At 39.7% G+C, this 13,693-nt stretch overlaps 1 protein-coding gene across 4 annotated transcripts in view; it reads left to right on the top strand.

Annotated features, from left to right (window-relative positions):
* Nucleotides 1-13,693, top strand: part of PLEKHG1 (pleckstrin homology and RhoGEF domain containing G1) — a 339,483-nt gene that overhangs the window by 241,904 nt on the left and 83,886 nt on the right. For all 4 annotated transcript variants that reach the window (XM_077283054.1, XM_077283052.1, XM_077283055.1 and 1 more), the window contains 3 exons: nucleotides 5,320-5,420; nucleotides 8,182-8,251; nucleotides 13,315-13,361. In XM_077283054.1, coding sequence (XP_077139169.1) covers nucleotides 5,320-5,420; nucleotides 8,182-8,251; nucleotides 13,315-13,361 — 218 coding nt within the window. The remainder of the gene's footprint in view (nucleotides 1-5,319; nucleotides 5,421-8,181; nucleotides 8,252-13,314; nucleotides 13,362-13,693) is intronic.

Genomic DNA, 13,693 nt, shown 5'->3' with positions numbered 1-13,693 from the left:
GCAGCACATTGTTCGGTGTAAAGAGATCAATCTATTACGGATCATTCAGAAGCGCAGTCTGCATGTGTAAATAGGATTTTAGACGACTGACTGACAATTGATAAATATTTTCTGGTCAGTGGTCGTTAAGCACCTTAAAGTGGGTTAATGCAAGTGCACCCTAAGTTTCAAGTTTTTGTTTTTCCATTTTTGTAATGTTTTGTTGAATATTTCTTTAAAACTTACAGTATTATGGTCCCTGCTGCCAAATGCTCAAGGACCAGCAGATCTGATATTGAATCTGATCTGTTTGACAGGACCAGATCCCAAAAATGATCACACCTGGATGGTTCGTCAACCAACTTGAGGGAGAAAGCTGTCTTTAACTGTGGATAACAACTTGTAGCTTTTTGCACAACCAACAGACTCTGTCCCATTGAAGGTCTGGATCATTTACAATCCCCCATAAGGACCCTATTATTATTGCTGCCTTTGCCATTTTTTGCATTTCTCTTCCTCCTGTTCAGTTACTTTAGGAGGACTATAGCAGACTCTAATTAGTAGCATACCACTATGGTCAGTCTCATGGATGTTAACCCTCACACAACTTCCCCAAATGTCATTAATGATCACAGCTCTTAAGCTGCATTTTATTAAAGCACACACCCCTCCTCCTCTTTGTCTTTTCTGAATGATGAAACTGTCCATATTTGTCAGGCAGTCAAGGCTCTTGTCCATATCTCGCCAGCCAGGTAATGCTCCGCAAATCATAATCTGTGACATGCATTAAATCTCCTGTATATGCATTTTGTTTGCAAGACCTTGCATTTGCCAACAGACTTTTATGCTGTTTGCACAATTATAATTCCTGAGTCCATTATTTATTTATTAATTATGCATTGCTTAAAATCTATTGTCCTTGCTGTCCCCAATGGGGCTCACAATGTAAATTCCCTATCAGTATGTCTTTGGAGTGTGGTTGAAATCCAGAGTACTCGGAGGAAACCCACGCAAACACGGGGAGAACATACAAACGCCTTACAGAAGTTGTCCTTGGTGGGATTTGAACCCAGGACCTAAGGCTAATCACTGAGCCTCCGTGATGCCCCAAGGTCCATGTTTTCCTAATCATCTACCTACTTTCTTTGCTAGTCCCAGCTCCATCTAAATCTTCCCCATTCCCTGATTCTAGTTTTCAAACTTCTCCAGCCATTTAGCCATTCTTTCCCCCAACACAACTGCATCCTCCCAATTGACAGATAGTCCATACCTACTGAATAGCCTTTAGCCAACGTAATATCAACCCAGTTCTGCCCAGTCAAAAATGACCACTCCTTTGCTCAAATGGATTGCTCACTACTGTTCTGTAAACCTGCATGACAGCCTTAATGTTCAAAGCATCATTCTAGGTTTTATTTCAATACAGATGTAATTTTACTGCCCTTAGTCTTACTTATGAGCTGCCATCTTCATTTGTTATCACCGCCGCTCCGCCTAGTCTTGCAGTTTATGACTTGCTGTATCCCTGCAGTGTTTGCTGTGCGAGCTGGAAGTCCCTTTTCAATGTAAGTCTATGAGAGCCAGAACAAGACTTTCATAGACTTACACTGAGAGCTTGTGACCGTTACCTCTGACTTCCGGTCAGTCAGAAGTTGCAGTCATAAGATGGCGGATTGGGAACAGCTGAAAACAACTTAGGATCTTTTTGTTATTTTGGAAATAAACCACCACCAGTAGATTCTGGCAGTGGCTCCCTCTTAGAGAATACAATGGTATGCTCTGCCCTAGACATGTTAGCCAATGGCTTTCTCCTAGGGAACATTCAGCCGAGCAGGCACTCCTGTGTATGAGCGCATTCAGACGACTGTACAAGTAGGTGCAAATTCAGCCTGCAATGCACCGAGTGGCCGTGGGTCTCTTGACCCGAACATGACAGCTTCATAGAAATATATGAAGCTGTCACACTCAAGTCAGGATTCCCGCCGCCAATCCGTGCATTGTGGTCCAATTTTGGCCCATTTTGCATTGATGTCTGAATGCGCCCTATGGAGAGTTGTCTGAGATTGCTGTTTGACAAACAATTGACTGATGGTGACAGCCATGCAATGTGTATGGCAAGCTTAAGGCTACTTTCGCACTTCCGTCTTTTAGAATCAGTCACAATCCGTCAAAGTGTTGAAAAGACGGATCCTGTGCAGATTGTAAACAACGGATGCACTGGATCCTGTTTTTTGATGGATCTGTCAATGCAGCAGCTGCAGGAAAAATGGGTTAAATTAAAAGAATAGAAATCCTTCCTGGCATGCTCAGTGTAAAAAAATGGAATCTGTTGCTGGATTCCGTAATTTGATGGACAGCAACGGATCCTGCGCCCATAGGCTTCCATTCTAGCCAACGACGGACGACGCAGGATCCGTCGCTGTATGTTTTTTCGACGCAGACAAAAAACTTTACATTGAACGTTTTTTCCAGATGACGGTCTGCCAAAACACGACGGATCCGATGTGTGGCCATCCGTCGCGATCCGTCGCTAATACAAGTCTATGGGAAAAAAAAAGGATCCTGCGGGCGCCTTTGCAAGATCCGGTTTTTTTTTTTCCAAAATGACGCATTGCAACGGATCTGAAAAGAAGGAAGTGTGAAAGTAGCCTAAGGGAGAAGTTGTTTTCATGAGATGTTGGACAATGATTGTTTGATTCCTTACAGAATGAAAACTTAATTCAACAGAACTGAAAATTCCCTTAGTATGTAACTATACTGGAAATAGATCAGTGTGCAGTTACATATGTACATAATGACTGTGAATCATATAATGTGTCAGTGGAGCGCCCCCTAGGACTCTGGGGTACTTGGGCTGGGTCCGGTGGTACTTAAAGGGGTGGTTATGGAGGCGGGGTCCCGGTCTGGAGCCCTGGGCGGCGTCCAACAAAAATGATGAAGGGAAGTGTAAAATAAAACCTATGGGGGACAATTCGTGACGCCACCTGTGGTGTTCGGCCAGGATGGCTGACGCTGCTTAAAGGGACCGCTGGGGCTGATGGTAATGCAGCGAGGATACTTCTGTTCCCCACAGGTGGAGCGGGGGGTCCCCAGGGCTACCAGTGCAGTTGGTAAGGGATGATAGATGGTGGGGTGCAGGATTGAGGGTACAGGAAATAATTGGAGGACACAAGGATTGCAGTTTCCTTTACCTTTTTTTACTGGTGAATTGCAGGTGCAGTCCAGGGCACAGGTTACACATGTGGATGGGGTCCGGGCGGCCTGTGAGTAACTTGGGATCCACTTAGCCAGGTGTGTTAGGGGACCTTCCTTTTTGCGCTGTATTCTGTCCCTTGCTGCCTGAAGCTTTACACAAGTTCCCTCAATGTCTGTTACTCCTAACCCGTATGGTTAACAGCATGAGCCTTTCATGGGCGCTGTCTTCTCACTGGCAGCTCCACACTCCAGACCTGCTGTGGTGCCAGATGGGCCAGGAGACCTGCAATCTCCTGCCCTCTGGTTCTAGTTGCTGGGCCTTTAGTCCCTGTGCAACCACGGACTCCACTGTCCAGCTTCTTTTGTGCTTATTCCCGGGAAGAGCTCAATCACAGCTCCACTCCCAGTCTCTCATCACATCCTCCTCTCCCTTCACTGTCTCACACTACTCTCTCTAATCCCGCCTCCAGACCAGAACTTATAGGGAAGTTCCCCTGAAACTGGGTGTAGAGCTCCCCCTTCTGGACTGGAGTCAGGGGATCCCACCTTGCCTCCAGGCATGACATCAAACACCCCCCCCCCGTGTGGCAGGCAATGCCATTGTGGCAACTCGACTCCTGGGGTGCCACATTAGCATAAGGAACATCAAACATGTTACAGATGTCTTAAGTTATATAAATAAAATATAACATGAAAGCACTGCACAGTCTGAAACTTGACAGTGCTAATTAATACAAGTTATCGGACCTCCAGACTTGGTTTATTTGTGTAAGTGAAACTGAATCCTAAATATCTAGTTCAATGTGCTCTGATTTTACATTGTGTATTGGAATATGTCATTTGTCTTTCCGTTCACCCATTAAATTATTCTTGTTATGAACCGGTATGTGCTTCAGAGGAACGCCTGATACAAACAAGGTCATCTCTTGCCCCTCGGGAATTTCTTTTGACTAACTTTGCATACATAATTCAGACCCACATTTGGGATCTTGAAAAGATAGTTGCTCCAGGCAGAGTCTCACAGGTGTCAGTGTATACTGTGTTTCCAAATGAGTCTGAGCACACAGTGACTTCTGGTGAAAAAGGCCTTGTTTTTGGTTTCCCACACATAGATGTTACATTTCTGTTTACTTGGTCAAAGAATTTTTTTTCTATCAGATAGTAATAATTATAAAAGCCGTTTCATAATAAGATTGTAAATTGGTAAAGGCAGGGTCTTCTCCCTCTATGTACCAGTCTGTTAGGTTGCTTACCTGATTTTATGGGTGTAACATGCAGGGCCGGCTCCAGGTTTTTGTGGGCCCCAGGGTGAAAGAGTCTCAGTGGGCCCCTTTACCACATACCACAATTTGTTTCAGTTTAGCTTTTTATTGCATTTTGCTTATTCTCTTGGTAGATATTATAAGGATCAGACTTGCCCAAGTTTACAATGTAATTAATAATAGATGTGCACACAATCTATCTAAATATCTATCTGGTGGAGTCACTTATAGTGATGAAACCAAGAGTCTCCCGTCTGACTACATACCTTACCATAAAGCAAGTATGATGCATATACACTAGTCGATTTGTGGCATTTAAAGGGAACCTGTTGAGGAAAAAAAACACTATTAACCTGCAGATATAGGGTTAAAAGTCTGCTGTTCAATACTGTTCTGATCCTGCCTGGCACTCGCACTTAGAGCGCCACCAGGAGGAAGTGAACTTTATTACCCCTGGCAGCATTTGGCGTCTTGTTATAGAGGCGGCGCAGGATTGGCCACTGCTCTGTGTAGAGAGAGGCAGCTGTAACTGCACCCCCTGCCACGACCACTGCCGAACAGCGGTTACAGCTATCAGTCTCTGTACACAGAGCGATGACTGAAACCGTTCCGGCGCCACCCCTACGCCTGAACACTGGAAACCTTAACACTAATTGCTTGACGTTAGATCAACTATTACTCATGGACTCCTGTGTTGTGGATCAATAATACTAACTAGGGGAAGCATGAGCAATGCCTGACATTTGATTTCAGATGTTTGATTGGTGGAAAGTATAAATGTTTTATACTTTTGTCTCACGTGATATGCCATGTAATGGATCTATTGGCTACTGCCATCACTTTGCTATTTCCCATGTTATTTATTCATTTTTTTTTTTTTCAGGATTATCTCACCTGCATCTCTGACCAGACAAGACTTTCCTTAGGAGCAGAAGAACGATCGGCCCTATTTGGAAATATACATGATATCTACAATTTCAACAGGTGTGTTCAGAAAATATGAAGGTATTAGCTTGATCTGGGATCAAAGTTTCCTTATATAAATATAAAGTAAAATAAAAGTTTCATCTCACCCCAGTGCTGGAATCGCAGCAATACTGTTCAGTACTGCGTTATAATTTTCCCCATGCTGCTGATGCATGGAAGACCTCTTGATGGTTACTCTCTACACACCAGCAACTACAACCCCTGGCAAAAATTATGGGACCACCGGCCTTGGAGGATGTTCAGTCAGTTGTTTAATTTTGTTGCAAAAAACAGATCACAGACATGGCACAAAACTAAAGTCATTTCAAATGGCAACTTTCTGGCTTTAAGAAACACTAAATGAAATCAAGAACAAAAAATGTGGTAGTCAGTCATGGTCACTTTTTTAACCAAGCATAGGGAAAAAAATTATGGAATCATGAAAACAATCAAACAAACAAAAAACACTCCAAAACATCACTAGTATTTTGTTGCACCACCTCTGGCTTTTATAACAGCTTGCAGTCTCTGAGGCAGGGACTTAATGAGTGTCAAACAGTACTCTTCATCAATCTGGCTCCAACTTTCTCTGATTGCTGTTGCCAGATCAGCTTTGCAGGTTGGAGCCTTGTCATGGACCATTTTCTTCAACTTCCACCAAAGATTTTCAATGGGATTGAGATCCGGACTATTTGCAGGCCATGACATTGACCTTATGTGTCTTTTTTCAAGGAATGTTTTCACAGTTTTTGCTCTATGGCAGAATGCATTATCATCTTGAAAAATGATTTCATCATCCCCAAACATCCTTTCAATTGATGGGATAAGAAAAGTGTCCAAAATATCAACATAAACTTGTGCATTTATTGAAGATGTAATGACAGCCATCTCCCCAGTGCCTTTACTGTTGTGAACTATACTTCTTGGCTCCCTCTAGTGGTCACTAGTGGTTTTGGCACTTGGATTGTCCTTTCCCAGGTTGGTACTCACCTGCTTCGTTAGGCCTGGGGTGTTGCTATTTAAACTCCCTGGATTCTCAGTCCAGTGCCTGGCATCGTTGTAATCAGTTCATTTCTGTTTGCTCCTGTCTTCAGGTCCTGGTTCCTTGCAAGATAAGCTAAGTCCTGCTTTCTTATTTTTGATCATTTGCATTGTTTATATTTTTGTCCAGCTTGTACAAAATGTGATTCCTGATTTCGCTGGAAGCTCTAGGGGGCTGATATTCTCCCCCCACACCGTTAGTCGGTTTGGGGGTTCTTGGATATTCAGCGTGGATATTTTGCAGGGTTTTTTGCTGACCATATAAGTCATCTTTCTATATTCTGCTATTAGTCAGTGGGCCTCTCTTTGCTAAAATCTAGTTCATTCTTACGTTTGTCTTTTCTTCTTACCTCACCGTTATTATTTGTTGGGGGCTTGTATTACTTTGGGGTCTTTTCTCTGGAGGCAAGAGAGGTCTTATTTTCCCTGATAGGGTTAGTTAGTTCTCCGGCTGGCGCGAGACGTCTAGGATCAACGTAGGCACGTTCCCCGGCTACTGTTAGTGTTTGCGCTAGGATCAGGTATATGGTCGGCCTAGTTACCACTTCCCTATGAGCTGGTATTTATGTTTGCAGACTTGCTTTAATCTCTGAGATCCCCTGCCATTGGGATTCATAACACTTTACCTGACATGCAGCCCCATATCATCAATGACTGTGGAAATTTGCATGTTCTCTTCAGGCAGTCCTCTTTATAAATCTCATTGGAATGGCACCAAACAAAAGTTCCAGCATCATCACCTTGCCCAATGCAGATTCGTGATTCATCACTGAATATGACTTTCATCCAGTCGTCCACAGTCCACGATTGCTTTTCCTTAGCCCATTGTAACCTTGTTTTTTTCTGTTTAGGTGTTAATGATGGCTTTCGTTTAGCTTTTCTGTATGTAAATCCCATTTCCTTTAGGCGGTTTCTTACAGTTCGGTCAGAGACTTTGACTCCAGTTTCCACATTCGTTCCTCATTTGTTTTGTTGTGCATTTACTGTTTTGGAGACATATTGCTTTAAGTTTCCGGACTTGACGCTTTGATGTCTTCCTTGGTCTACCAGTATGTTTGCCTTTAACAACCTTCCCATGTTGTTTGTATTTGGTCCAGATTTTAGACACAGCTGACTGTGAACAACCAACATCTTTTGCAACTTTGCGTGATGATTTACCCTCTTTTAAGAGTTTGATAATCCTCTCCTTTGTTTCAATTGACATCTCTTGTGTTGGAGCCATGATTCATGTCAGTCCACTTGGTGCAACAGCTCTCCAAGGCGTGATCACTCCTTTTTAGATGCAGACTAACGAGCAGATCTAAGTTGATGCAGGTGTTATTTTTGGGTATGAAAATTTACAGGGTGATTCCATCATTTTTTCCTCAGACTTGAGTGATTCCATAATTTTTACCCTATGCTTGGTTAAAAAAAGTAACCATTACTGACTACCACATTTTTTGCTCTTGATTTCTTTTAGTGTTTCTTAAAGCCTGAAAGTTGCCATTTGAAATGACTTTAGTTTTGTGCCATGTCTGTGATCTGCTTTTTTTCCTACAAAATTAAACAACTGAATGAACATCCTCCAAGGCCGGTGATTCCATAATTTTTGCCAGGGGTTGTAGTAGGGATTACTGAAGAGGGGACCTGTAGACACACATGACAACTCCTTATGAGAAGTCACCTGAAATATCAGGTCCGCTTTAACAAGTCACTACTTGCTTTTTTCAAAATAATCCTTTTGTATTTTTTTCCTCAGTGAACTTCTCCAAGAGCTTGAAAACTGTGACAATGACCCAGTTGCAATTGCAGAATGTTTTGTTTCAAAGGTAATTTTCACAATGTCTCTCATATACAGATAGGAAGGCCATGAGTAGCTCTAATTTGTCACTGTAGCAATTAACCCCATAGTTTTGCCTTACAGTTAAAGATGTGTGGGTTAAAATAATAAGATAAATATTTTATTAATCCGTTCATTCACTGTAGCATGCATTGACTTTCACTATATAGGCATATGGTCTCATTCTAACAAATAAAGTATACTGCTAAGCATACATTATGACGGCATTCCTTTATAGAATAGGAGAGTCTACTACACTTCCATTTAATTTTTTTTTACAGCATATCAGCGTTACACTGGCATGATATGAACATAGGCAGATACTGTAGACATATGTTCAACAAGTAAAGCTTTTCTTTGCCTTGTAGTTAAATTGCCTGATCCAATATTTTCACATGTGTAGAATTCAAGTTTTTCTTACCTATTTAGGGTCCATTCAGATGTCCGTTTTTCTCATACACATTCTATCCATGTTTTTCACAGATAAAGCTCAGATCTATAATAGTCTGTGGAGCTATTCACATGTTTGTGTACAGTATTTCTGAGGACCAAGTGGTCCATACAAAACCACGGAGACATGTCCGATTTTGATTTGAGTCTCGATTCAAACTCAACAATGTAAGCCTGTAGGTTGATGAAAAATTCTGACAGCACTCAGATGCTTTTTGTATTTGTGCTGTCCATATTTCATGGACTGATTGATAGGAAAAGCTTGAGAAACCTCCTTTTTTATTATTCAGAAACTGATGAATCTTGGATCCCTTAGTGATACAAGAGACACACCTAAAAAATCAGCTCAGTTTGCTAGTATGCATAGTCATCAGTGTGCAACATAGGATTTTCTCATGAAAATCTCAACTTTAGCATTCCGGCTAATATTTGTAAAATATGGCATATTATTATTTTTATTTCTTTTATATCGTCTATGTACTGGTATGTGTGTATTTCAGATGGTATGGAGAACAACTAAACATAAAGCATACCTGTCTAAACATCAAAAACAAAAATTTGTCTAAGTTGCACTTTTTTGGGGGGATGGGAGGCAAGGGTTTCTGTAAATGTACATGTTCTCTTCAAGCTTCCTAAATAAGTGATAAAATAGCTGTGATAGTTGATCAGATGCCTCTCATCTTAATGTATAATGTAAACCATGAGTGAGAATCTATAGCTGCACCCCTCCTTTCTCTATATAGTGACATAGCAGATGCCAATTAAACTATCAAATATTATGGTTTATGACTTCTTGAAGAACGTATGAAAGTTGCTTTCCAGAGTAAGAATCTTAAATAATATATATATCTTAGAAATTATTCCAGCCAATTAGAAGGCATATTACATGGGAACGCTATTTTGGACAATCCTACCTTGTTAGAAAGTTCTATTGGCATTACATTGATCTAAAAGTGGACCCCTAAGGTTCCGCTGTAAGTTGTGATTAAACCCAGCAGTAATTGTCCTCAATCAAATCAGTGGTTGTAACAAAGGGCAGGTCAGGTCCTCCTAGGAAAATGGGCAGGACAGGTCCTCCAAGGAGAGCACGCAAGACCCTTTGTACCAAATCTCTAATCTGGCCGAATTGATATAGATTCTGAACAGAACTCAATAATTCCCCAATGTGGTGTCTAAAAATTTTTTTTTTTTTGTAAACTTAGCAGCCCTTTTATTTAACTTTCATGATGAGGTATATTCCTTTTAGTAGTTAATTATATTTTGTAGAAATATTGCCCTTCTCTGACGGATATCGTTAGAATCCAATGTACAGTATTTTTCTCTTTCTTTGGTGAACCACACCTAAAGCATTTCATATGTGTTACCTTTAAAGCTCCTGTTACCCAATACAATGAACTTTAAATGACATAATCATATTTGTTCTTTTCTCATTTATCACATTTTATTTAGTGTTCTATCTAATGATACAAATGTATATAATGTGTGTTTGAATAGTGCTTATCACACTCCCTTAGCTAGCAAGACTTTAAAATTGCTTAAGCAAGTTATAGATTACAGTATAAACTATTGCACAATGTTACCAGCATATATATACAATATTTATAGCAACCAGCTTATTTACAAATCATAAGAAAAGCTAAGCATACACTCTCATAATTCTGTGGTTTTACGTATGATTGGGTAATAAAAAAAAAAAGGTCCATACAATGTCTTAAAAATTTGCAAATGGACACAAAAAGGACAAATTATACCATGTGTGTGTATATATAATATATTTTACAAAAACTAGGCAAAAATGTAGAATCTGTGTGGCAAATTACAGGTACTGTTAATCAAATTCCTTTCATTAATTGTTCATCAGCAAGTGGGACCACTTCTGTACAAGCATAAGTTTTGTCAATTTGCTGATCTCGAGCATTCCAATTTATGTTAACACAATGCCAAGGAGGGAAGACTTCAGCAATAATGTGAGAGAAGAAATTTATGCTGCACATCAATCTTGGAAGGGTTATAAGATCATGTCCTATCAATGTGAAATCCATCATTCAACAGTGAGAAAGATTATTCATAAGGTAGAAAACATTCAAAACAGTCAAAAATCTTCTCAGAGTGGACGTTCCGCCATATTCAATCCAAGGTCTGACCATGCAATATTCAGAAACATTGCAGAAAACCCAAGAGATAAAACTCAAACTCCAAAGGCCTGAGCATGTTAAATGTTCAAGTTTATGACCGTAAAATCACACCATTCCATGATGTTTCCTTTTTAGTGTTGCAATTTCAGTGTTGAAGAGTGTATATATAGTCTAGTACAGAAGTTATGAGTTGACTTGAACAAACTGAGTGTTTGGGCATCCACTTGGCAGATGATGGTCAATGTGGTATCTTGGCAACGAGAGAACACCATATGTTCTAGTGGGAGTAAAACTAGGAGAGTCACTTGTAGAGAAGGATCTTGGTGTACTTGTAGATCACAGACTAAATAACATGCAATGCCAATAAGTGACTGGTAAAACCATTAATAGAGGCATGAACTTGCTTGATATTTTACAAAGCATTAGTACAACCTTATCTGGAAGATGCTGCACCAAGCATGAAAGAATGTACTGTAGTTAGAAGTAGTACAGAGATAACTGGCAAGATAATTGTAAAATGAACCTTTTTAACCCTGCTCAGTCACGATTATCTTGCATTGTGAATACCCCTTTAGTGTACTTTTGTATTCTGATAGTCATGCATGTACAATGTGTACTACCCGTAAAAAATGCACTAATGTTTTGTAAGCCTACTTTCTGTAGTTTTGCTTGGTCTCCGAACTAAAGGTATGTTCACATGTCTAGTAGTTATTTCCGATTTTGCGATCCATTTTGTAAGGACGAAACTAAAATTTTCAAGTATAGGATCCATTTCTTTTAAAAATAGTGCAAATGTCCTAACATATTTTCAGTTTGACTGCATTTTAGATGTAATCCATTTTTAGCTGGATCAAAAACAGTCTGCCCAAATGTTTATTTTAACAGTCAAAAAAGCATGGCAACTTGATCCCTTTTTTTTCACATTAAAGTCTTTAGGAACCGGATCATAACACAGGTCTGCAAAAAAAAATTTTTCAAGAGCTCTTTTGGTTATTCCACGTAATCTTTATGTTTTTAAGTGCGCTGAATCCGAAAATGACCTCTGTTTTGTCATAGGACATCACATTTTCTGACAATTTAAGTAACTATTTTAAATAAGACAATACCTCAAAATAAATAAAAATAGACTCATAAAATTAATTTTTTATTACAAATGTTTCATGAAAATCATTTTTTAACTGCAATGAGCTCACTAACACACACTAAAATCGACTCTTCTTCCCTGTGAGGCTTCTCTTGGTACATTTACGATGGCGAGTAGCATCTAGAATGTCTCTCTGAAGCGTCCATCAGTAGTCTGCCAACATTGTAATGCTCCATCTTCCCTGGTATCTTCTTTCCATCTCTTTAATGTCCTGGTAGAATCGGTCACCTTGCTCTTCACTCACAGCTCCCAAATTTTCAGGAAAGTTGTCAAGGTGGGAATGGAGGAAATGCACTTTCAAACTCATCAGGCAACCTAAAGCTTGAAATGCTTTCAGCATTCGTCCGACGATTTTTTTTGTAGTCAGGGTCTTTGTTATTGCCTAAAAATTTCTCTACGACCTCTTTAAATGCAAACCACCCTTCTTTTTGAGGATGCGTCATGGTATTGATAAACTCTTGATCAGCTATAAGCCTTCTCATGTCTGGTCCGACGAACACACCTTCCTTCAACTTGAATATGACGAGCTAACACGAACTGAGATGAAAGTGTGAACAGGTGAGAACCAAGATAAAACAATTGAATCAAGCCCGGCATGTCAGAGCCTGCTCGTTCAGCTTGCAACATGTTGATGCTGGTTTCATTAGCTCACTCTGAAAGTTCTTTTCTTTGAAAGTTATATTTTTTTGGCATTGTATATCTTCAATGCATTGATGTGAATTAATTAATAGTATTTTTGACTTTCAAAACCCTAAGATAAAAAAAATACCAAAAATTGAGAAAAATATACTAAATTTGAAGAGCATTTTGCATTTTGTGGCAAATCCTGACGTCCAGGTTTTTTTCAATATTTTTTTTCGTTTTCAGCACACCAAAATACATGGAAATTAGATGAAAATAATCAAACAGCTTTTTAGTCGCAGACCTGTGTAAGGGTTGGTCATATGTTATATCATTCATTAATGGATCCTTATTTTAAGTACTGCACATGCCCAGAACATTTAATGAGCTCCGGTAAACGCCTCTAGTAAAAACAGAATGATTACAAACAAGACAAAAATGGATGCTAAATGTAAACCAAAGTGTGTATACATTTATTCTTTAGTTACAATGAATGTAGATTTTTGTTTGTTTTGGTTCTTTTATTAACGCTGCATCCATTACAAACAGATGACAACTGGACATGTGAACACGGCCTTAGCATCCAACCCTGATTGATCTGATATGGGCCTTTGTGTTACCTTATTAATGACAGCCCACTTCAACTAACAAATTCTAATAATTTATTTGAACAATTAATGATTATGTAATTGTCTTTTTCAGAGTGAAGAATTTCACATCTACACACAGTATTGCACAAACTATCCGAGGTATGTCTTCATCATATTGAATGTATGTATGCTGCCAATTTGCTTGCGAGAAAATAAAACTAGCCATACATTTGGATAGCTGTCATCTCAAATTTTTTTGAAATCCAACTGCTCAATCCTTCTCACTCCCAAGATCTGATAAGTGAGGAAAGTCAGGTTTGGCCAACATTCTTTGTGTGGCTATCTTTAATCTTAAAGGAACTTTGTCACCAGGTTTTTGCTACCCCATCTGCGAACAGAATGATGAAGGAGCAGAGAATCCGATTCCAGTGATGTATCACTTAAAGGGAAACTGTTATGTTAAAAAAAAAACCTCTCTTAACCTGCAGACA

This window comes from Ranitomeya variabilis, chromosome 2 (assembly GCF_051348905.1).
Source record: "Ranitomeya variabilis isolate aRanVar5 chromosome 2, aRanVar5.hap1, whole genome shotgun sequence".
NCBI lineage: Eukaryota > Metazoa > Chordata > Amphibia > Anura > Dendrobatidae > Ranitomeya > Ranitomeya variabilis.
Note: the sequence above shows the minus strand (reverse complement) of the source record. Positions and strands in the feature narration are given on the sequence as shown.